This window comes from Leuresthes tenuis, unplaced genomic scaffold, assembly GCF_036924035.1.
Source record: "Leuresthes tenuis unplaced genomic scaffold, fLeuTen1.0.hap1 SCAF_21, whole genome shotgun sequence".
NCBI lineage: Eukaryota > Metazoa > Chordata > Actinopteri > Atheriniformes > Atherinopsidae > Leuresthes > Leuresthes tenuis.
The window spans coordinates 32,590,957-32,599,761 of NW_027325375.1; the positions used below are offsets into that span (position 1 = coordinate 32,590,957).

Below are 8,805 nucleotides of genomic sequence, written 5' to 3' on the forward strand. Positions count from 1 at the left end.
CATGTGACTCGTCACCTGTCTCACCTCGTGTCTGCAGCTCGCAGCTCACCTGTCTCACCCGTCTCACCCATGTGACACGTCACCTGTCTCACCTCGTGTCTGCAGCTCGCAGCTCAGCTGTCTCACCCATGTGACTCGTCACCTGTCTCACCTCGTGTCTGCAGCTCGCAGCTCACCTGTCTCACCTGTCTCACCCATGTGAGACGTCACCTGTCTCACCTCTTGTCTGCAGCTCGCAGCTCAGCTGTCTCACCCATGTGAGACGTCACCTGTCTCACCTCGTGTCTGCAGCTCGCAGCTCAGCTGTCTCTGCAGCGTCTGCCGGGCGTCTCGCTCTCTGTTCAGCTCCAGCTTCAGGTCTTTCTTCTCCAGCTGGTTCTGTTTGTTCTGAGAGCGAGAACTCTCCACCGCCACCTTCAGCAGGCCCTGACAGGTAAGCACAGGTAATGATCTTACAGGCCTGTCCCAACACTGTTAGCATGTCGTAGCGTCTCTTTGTTCTGGTCATTTTCTTTTCATTAGCACCTGCAGCTCTTTCAGTGCTCTGCTCTGTTACCTTTTCTGTTGGCTCGGCGGCTAACTGCATTATCTCAGGTAACTCACCTGTACGTTGGTCAGCAGCGTCTCCATGGATGACAGGCCCTCAGCCAATAGGAGCGGAGCAAAGTCAATGTTGCCTGACAGCGGCTGTGAGCTGAGAGACAGCCTCTCATAGGCCGGTTTGAGAAGAGGGAGGGGCAACATGGAGTCATCTGCAGGTACGAACAGAAATGTTTTTAGATAATTTCACTGCTGCCTGCCCCCTGAGTCCTGCCTGCACGCCATGGGTCAGGACTTCAGGGTGCAGGTGTGATGATTAGTGGCTGTTCTGTAGATCCGTGGTCAGTAAAACCCAGACAGGTGTGTCCTTCTGTCTTTGTGAGGACGTTTTGTCAGATAAGGACATTAAGGTCCTCGCAGGTGTAAAAAAACACACAAATACAGAATATCTGTGTTGTGGAAGAAAGTCAGAAAGTTAGCTTTGACCGTGGAAGGAAGCTGGAGAAAACCCAAACTCCACAGGGAAAGAATCGGCTGGGATCAGAACCAGAACCGCGTTCCTGTGAGGAAACAGCTGACCAGCCTGGGATTCTATCCCTGCAGACATTATCTGAGTGTGTTGGTCAGAACAACTTCTTCTTGCATTTGCACGAACGCCTCATGCTAATGTATGAGCTGCTCCATCCTCACCTTCTTTTAACGTCTCTTTCATGATGTTTTCTGGCTCAGCGCTGTCTGTGGAAGGAACACACTTTCAGTTTGAATGAAACTTTTTCTTTTTTGGCCGATGTTTTTGAGATGTGCATCAAGTGGAAGTAATTAACTTTGAAGGGTCAGACATTAGGTCCCCACAGAGTCAGTAATACGAGGATGTGTGTGTGTTTGTGCTGACCCAGTTCTGGTGTGTGTGTCAGAGGAAGAGGAGATGATGAGGAGGATGAAGATGCTCTAGAAGGTGATTGGCTCGTTGGTTCCTCGTATTGCAGCTCATCATCACTGTGGGAGGGGCAGGGGGAGAAGCTTCCTGTGGGAGACTCCTGTGTTCACAAGATAGAGTTAGCATTAGCATAGTTAGCATCCACACTGTCATTATGAGCTCTATTAGCATTAGCATAGTTAGCATCCGCACTGTCATTATGAGCTCTATTAACATTAGCATAGTTAGCATCCGCACTGTCATTATAAGCTCTATTAGCATTAGCATAGTTAGCATCCGCACTGTCATTATGAGCTCTATTAACATTAGCATAGTTAGCATCCGCACTGTCATTATGAGCTTTATTAACATTAGCATAGTTAGCATCCACACTGTCATTATGAGCTCTATTAACATTAGCATAGTTAGCATCCGCACTGTCATTATGAGCTCTATTAACATTAGCATAGTTAGCATCCACACTGTCATTATGAGCTCTATTAGCATTAGCATAGTTAGCATCCGCACTGTCATTATGAGCTCTATTAACATTAGCATAGTTAGCATCCGCACTGTCATTATGAGCTTTATTAACATTAGCATAGTTAGCATCCACACTGTCATTATGAGCTCTATTAGCATTAGCATAGTTAGCATCCGCACTGTCATTATGAGCTCTATTAACATTAGCATAGTTAGCATCCGCACTGTCATTATGAGCTCTATTAGCATTAGCATAGTTAGCATCCGCACTGTCATTATGAGCTCTATTAGCATTAGTCACCGCTAATGGTCACCTTGTTCTCTTCTGTCTGTGAGGCAGTGGTCATGTTGGTCAAACTGCTCAGCTGGCTCATTTGGTTAATCGCCATGGCGACACTGGCAGGAGGTAGGCCTACAGGAAGAAGGGGGTGTGGCATGACCATAAACGGAAACTCTGACAAACCTGAGGGGATGGAAACAAAAGAAGTGTTTGACAACTGAACCATTTTAAAGCGGACGACTCGTAGGAAACTGGACCTGTTGTTCAGCTCTGAGAGGTGCTGTGAAGACTCTCAGCTCAAAACCAAATCGATCGAAAATCAAAGACGTGATCATGTATTTCAGGGAAAACTCTGATGCCAGGAACATTCATGGTTAACTGTGGAATGTTTGCACCCTTTTCTTGGGAATGTTGCTGATTTCAACACTTTGACCCAAACTTTGAAGCAGTGTCTTAAAAAGAGTCATCAGCATTTGTTTCGTCCCTCTGTTGCTCTGACCGTTCATTTCATATCTGTCACTGAGTCAGTTTGATCTGTCCAGGGTTGGTTCTGTTAGTTATTTCTTTTTACTGCAGATATCATGGATGGCAGCAAACTTCCTGCAGCTCAACCAGGACAAAACGAGGTTTTATTCATTGGTCCTGAAGCCCAGAGAGAGAAACTTTTACAAGATCTTAAACCATCAAAAACTGTAAAAACTCTGGGCCTGATTTTAGACTCTGAGCTTAGTTTTATTCCACATATTAAAACATAACAAAGACAGTTTTTACCATCTTAAGAATGAAGCCAGAGTTTCTCTCTCAGGCCGGCAGCTTTCATCTCTTTTACTGCTCTCTGGTCTTTAACCTTCAGCTAATGTTAGCGGTTCTGTTGCATTGTGCTCCACCTGCAGTCCACTTTCCTCCTGCTTGTCCTTTAAGGTTCGTGTTTTTGGAGACAATCGTTCAATGAATATATATTTAATGCCTCTTTATGTAACTTTGGTAAACTGAACTCTTGAAGCACTGCGAGACCGATTAAGATGAGTGAAAAGGTTCCTTCTGCTGAAAGATGGCGCCCCCACACAACAGCTTAACCTCAGCCAGAGGATGATCAGCTCCACCTCTTTCTTCTTCTTCTTCTTCCTCTGGCAGAGGTCCTTAAATCCAGCACAAAGCCTTACAGAACCAGCTGCTGGCCTTCCTCTGAAGAAGCTACAGCAGCCGCTGCACAGATCTGCTGTTTTAAAGGTAATCTATTCATATTTACATATTTGATCGTCTTATTTTTGGTAGTTTTACTGAAGCCTCACTTCCAAAGTGTGTCAGTAAAGGAACTGGACCTTACAAAACTCACTGGTCCAGTCAGGAAGGAGCTGTGACTCACGGTTGGCCAATAGGGAGCTGTGCTGCTGCAGGCTGTTGCCATGGAGAGAACCAGCAGGAGGCGCTCCGGCCGAGGAGCGAGGAGGGAGGAGGCGCTGCTCCTTCTCCCACGATGCTTCACTGCCTCCTGCCAAGGACACAGAGGAGGGGAAAGGTAAGGAAAGGAGGAGGCAGAGGGACTTTCCGGTGTTTCAGAGGCCAGGAATCGAACCTGTGTCATCGTTCTCTGATTCAGCTCCCTTTTGGTGCCGCTGCTGGTCACTGTTGCCGTGGAGACGCATCATCATCCTCATCTTCTGCAGCTTCAGGGCTTCAGCCATCGCCGCCGTCAGGCCTGCGGACGACAAACAGAGACCTGAAGTGTCCTCAGGGGGGCGCTGCAGCGGCAGGAAACGGGTCAGGAAGGTGTCCGTGTGGCCACCTGCCCGTTGGCCTCAAAGTTAAATACGTTTCTGTTCAGTTTTACTCCTGAAAGTGATGAGGAAGGAGTGACTGATCAATAATTAATGATGCTGGCAGCCGGCTGGTCTCCAGCGACTGAAACAGTCTCTGAACCAGCTCTCTGTCCCGCAGCCACTGGCCCACTTAATTGGCTCCTCTAATTAACTGGATCATATTAACGAGGGAGTTCTGCTAACGAGTGGACAGCCTGCGGCTCGTTACCTGACGGAGAAACACAAAGAAAGTTTTTGTTTTCAGCTTCGTATCCTGCAGCAGATTCAGAGAAACTGGAACATCAGAGACGCTGAACATGGCCTCATATCAGTTCAGAGATACCAGCTGAGCTCAGCACAAAGAGTGGACTGGGGGGGACTACCCTAACCCTTCAGTCTGAACATCCAACCAAAACACCTCCACACTGCTTTAATGAAAGTATGTGCAGCAGAAGGAGCTCCAGTTTAAAACCATGTTCCTCAGAGAAAGACTGGAAGGGATCTGCATATTTCTGCCTCTACAGAGCAGAATATCATTAAAGCATTCAGGGAATCTGGAGGAGTTTCAGTGTAAAGGACGAGGGAGCAAGCCTAAGCTGGACCCCGTGACCTCTGACCCCTCAGACGCTGCATCAAGAACCGTCATTCATCAGCAGCTGATAGAAGCACATGGACAAGGGATTACTGTGGAAACCTTTGTCCAGCACCACAATACAGAGTTCCATCCACAAGCTTTACTGTGCAGGAAAGAAGCCTGATGTTAACCTCGTCCACTTCTCTGGGCTCGGAGGCGTCTGGGATGGACCGTCACACGGTGGAAACGTGTGCTGTGGTCAGACCCATCAGTATTCCACATCTTTGTTGGAAGAAATGGAGCAAAGAGCAAAAGCAGCATCCAGCCTGCTGTCAGCAGCCAGTCCCTGCAGCCAGGCTCTGTGATGGTATGGGGTTGGATCAGGGGGCAAAGCTCATTTCCACTTCTGTGACGGCAGCATTAATGCAGAAAAGCTCACTGAGATTTTACAGCAACATATGCTGCCTTCAAGGCCACATCTTTTCCTGGGATCTTGTGGAATCTTTTTTAGATCTTTTTGGTAAATTATCCGCTTATATTCACTTATGTAGAATCTTCTGTTCCTCCTGTTCAGATACTTAGTGCCTCTCATATTATAAGATTTACTAATATGATACTTTTGTATCGTATATAATAAGAAGCACTTCTTCCCAACAGAGCACTTTGCTCTCAGGCTGCAGGTTTCCTTGTGGTTCCCAGAGTTTCTAAAAGCAGAATGGGGGGCAGAGCCTTCAGTTATCAGGCCCCTAAAAGCAGAATGGGAGGCAGAGCCTTCAGTTATCAGGCCCCTAAAAGCAGAATGGGAGGCAGAGCCTTCAGTTATCAGGCCCCTAAAAGCAGAATGGGAGGCAGAGCCTTCAGTTATCAGGCCCCTAAAAGCAGAATGGGAGGCAGAGCCTTCAGTTATCAGGCCCCTAAAAGCAGAATGGGAGGCAGAGCCTTCAGTTATCAGGCCCCTAAAAGCAGAATGGGAGGCAGAGCCTTCAGTTATCAGGCCCCTAAAAGCAGAATGGGAGGCAGAGCCTTCAGTTATCAGGCCCCTAAAAGCAGAATGGGAGGCAGAGCCTTCAGTTATCAGGCCCCTAAAAGCAGAATGGGAGGCAGAGCCTTCAGTTATCAGGCCCCTAAAAGCAGAATGGGAGGCAGAGCCTTCAGTTATCAGGCCCCTAAAAGCAGAATGGGAGGCAGAGCCTTCAGTTATCAGGCCCCTAAAAGCAGAATGGGAGGCAGAGCCTTCAGTTATCAGGCCCCTAAAAGCAGAATGGGAGGCAGAGCCTTCAGTTATCAGGCCCCTAAAAGCAGAATGGGAGGCAGAGCCTTCAGTTATCAGGCCCCTAAAAGCAGAATGGGAGGCAGAGCCTTCAGTTATCAGGCCCCTAAAAGCAGAATGGGAGGCAGAGCCTTCAGTTATCAGGCCCCTAAAAGCAGAATGGGAGGCAGAGCCTTCAGTTATCAGGCCCCTAAAAGCAGAACGGGAGGCAGAGCCTTCAGTTATCAGGCCCCTAAAAGCAGAATGGGAGGCAGAGCCTTCAGTTATCAGGCCCCTAAAAGCAGAATGGGAGGCAGAGCCTTCAGTTATCAGGCCCCTAAAAGCAGAATGGGAGGCAGAGCCTTCAGTTATCAGGCCCCTAAAAGCAGAATGGGAGGCAGAGCCTTCAGTTATCAGGCCCCTAAAAGCAGAATGGGAGGCAGAGCCTTCAGTTATCAGGCCCCTAAAAGCAGAATGGGAGGCAGAGCCTTCAGTTATCAGGCCCCTAAAAGCAGAATGGGAGGCAGAGCCTTCAGTTATCAGGCCCCTAAAAGCAGAATGGGAGGCAGAGCCTTCAGTTATCAGGCCCCTAAAAGCAGAATGGGAGGCAGAGCCTTCAGTTATCAGGCCCCTAAAAGCAGAATGGGAGGCAGAGCCTTCAGTTATCAGGCCCCTAAAAGCAGAATGGGAGGCAGAGCCTTCAGTTATCAGGCCCCTAAAAGCAGAATGGGAGGCAGAGCCTTCAGTTATCAGGCCCCTAAAAGCAGAACGGGAGGCAGAGCCTTCAGTTATCAGGCCCCTAAAAGCAGAATGGGAGGCAGAGCCTTCAGTTATCAGGCCCCTAAAAGCAGAATGGGAGGCAGAGCCTTCAGTTATCAGGCCCCTAAAAGCAGAATGGGAGGCAGAGCCTTCAGTTATCAGGCCCCTAAAAGCAGAATGGGAGGCAGAGCCTTCAGTTATCAGGCCCCTAAAAGCAGAATGGGAGGCAGAGCCTTCAGTTATCAGGCCCCTAAAAGCAGAATGGGAGGCAGAGCCTTCAGTTATCAGGCCCCTAAAAGCAGAATGGGAGGCAGAGCCTTCAGTTATCAGGCCCCTAAAAGCAGAATGGGAGGCAGAGCCTTCAGTTATCAGGCCCCTAAAAGCAGAATGGGAGGCAGAGCCTTCAGTTATCAGGCCCCTAAAAGCAGAATGGGAGGCAGAGCCTTCAGTTATCAGGCCCCTAAAAGCAGAACGGGAGGCAGAGCCTTCAGTTATCAGGCCCCTAAAAGCAGAATGGGAGGCAGAGCCTTCAGTTATCAGGCCCCTAAAAGCAGAATGGGAGGCAGAGCCTTCAGTTATCAGGCCCCTAAAAGCAGAATGGGAGGCAGAGCCTTCAGTTATCAGGCCCCTAAAAGCAGAATGGGAGGCAGAGCCTTCAGTTATCAGGCCCCTCTCTGTGGAACCAGCTGCCAGTTTGGCTTCAGGAAGCAGACACCCTCTCTACCTTTAAGATCAGGCTGAAACTTTCCTTTCTGATAAAGCTTATAGTTAGGGATGGCTCAGGTGAGCCTGAAACATCCCATAGTTCTGCTGCTGTAGGCCCAGACGTACAGCAACTTCTAAGGAGTTACTGCTGCTCCTTTCTGAAAGATGAACATTATTGTTCCCACATTACTTTGTTAGCTGAAGCTTTCTAGTTGAACGGTTCCGTTCTGTAACAACCTGCAGCCCAAATCCCCGGCTTGGTCCATTACTGTTGACGGGAAAGCATTGTTTGCTAGCATCTGCTGCTAACTTACTGCTAACTGCTAACTTACAGCTAACTGCTAACTTACAGCTAACTGCTAACTTACAGCTAACTTACAGCTAACTTACAGCTAACTCACTGCTAACTTACAGCTAACTGCTAACTTACAGCTAACTGCTAACTTACAGCTAACTGCTAACTTACAGCTAACTTACAGCTAACTTACAGCTAACTCACTGCTAACTTACAGCTAACTGCTAACTTACAGCTAACTGCTAACTTACAGCTAACTGCTAACTTACAGCTAACTTACAGCTAACTCACTGCTAACTCACAGCTAACTGCTAACCTGTTTCCCTCTGCGATCAGTAACTATCTGTATCTATAGAGCTGGAGTGTTTCTGACTGCAGGAACAGCTTCATTCTGTCTGCGTCTGATTGGCTGAAACAGCATCTTTGAATGAGTGATTAAACGGGCTGAAGGTTCTTACTCTGCGGTCCGAAAGGCACTGGGTAACTGCTAACTCACAGCTAACTCACAGCTAACTGCTAACTTACAGCTAACTGCTAACTTACAGCTAACTCACAGCTAACTCACAGCTAACTCACAGCTAACTGCTAGCTAACAGCACTGGGTTCTGGGCCAGGAAGGGCTGGTTCATGTTTGAATTGAACTCCAATTGGCTTGAATTGGACTATATCACTGAAGTGCCTTGAGATTATTGTTGTAATCTGTCGCTTTATGAATAAACTGAATTGAATTGAATTCTTACTATTTAAAGGGACTCTATATATTCAGTGCCTTTGACATGTTGAGGGGGCTGGGGATCAAACCACCGACCAGTTTGGCGGACAACCATTGAACAACCTGAGCGGCCTTCAGTGCATCATCTGATCGGACTTTAACTGGACCAGAGTCCCCCCTCTTTGGGTCTCTCCCTGACACACAAACGGCTTTAAATGGCATCGTTTCCTGCTAAATCCTCCTGTGAATCCGCTCTGAGTCCATCACAGAAAGCTTTCAGCTGAGGGAAACAGGAAATAAAGCGCTGAGGTTCACCTTTTACAATCAACGCACAAATAAAACGACGCAAGCACAAATAAACCCGTGTCACTTTGATAGATTCATCTTGTTTACTGCTGAAATGAAGAACCAGCAGCTGGAGAACCTGAAGCCTCTGATCTCCCCGACCTCTGGAGAAATGAGTGTTTTTAATAAAAGCTGCTTTCATTAAGCT

The 8,805-nt window shown here is 47.9% G+C and overlaps 2 protein-coding genes across 2 annotated transcripts in view; one reads left to right on the top strand and one right to left on the bottom strand.

Moving 5' to 3' along the window:
* ik (IK cytokine) overlaps window positions 1-8,805 on the top strand; it is a 244,856-nt gene that overhangs the window by 17,679 nt on the left and 218,372 nt on the right. The gene's annotated exons all lie outside the window — the stretch shown is intronic.
* LOC140279924 (dachshund homolog 2-like) overlaps window positions 1-8,805 on the bottom strand; it is a 35,332-nt gene that overhangs the window by 6,382 nt on the left and 20,145 nt on the right. Inside the window, exons 3-9 of the mRNA XM_072375149.1 lie at window positions 3,796-3,918; window positions 3,586-3,711; window positions 2,254-2,402; window positions 1,433-1,577; window positions 1,231-1,275; window positions 604-752; window positions 279-426 (exon numbers count right to left, since the gene is read on the bottom strand). Of these exons, the coding sequence (XP_072231250.1) occupies window positions 279-426; window positions 604-752; window positions 1,231-1,275; window positions 1,433-1,577; window positions 2,254-2,402; window positions 3,586-3,711; window positions 3,796-3,918 (885 nt within the window). The remainder of the gene's footprint in view (window positions 1-278; window positions 427-603; window positions 753-1,230; window positions 1,276-1,432; window positions 1,578-2,253; window positions 2,403-3,585; window positions 3,712-3,795; window positions 3,919-8,805) is intronic.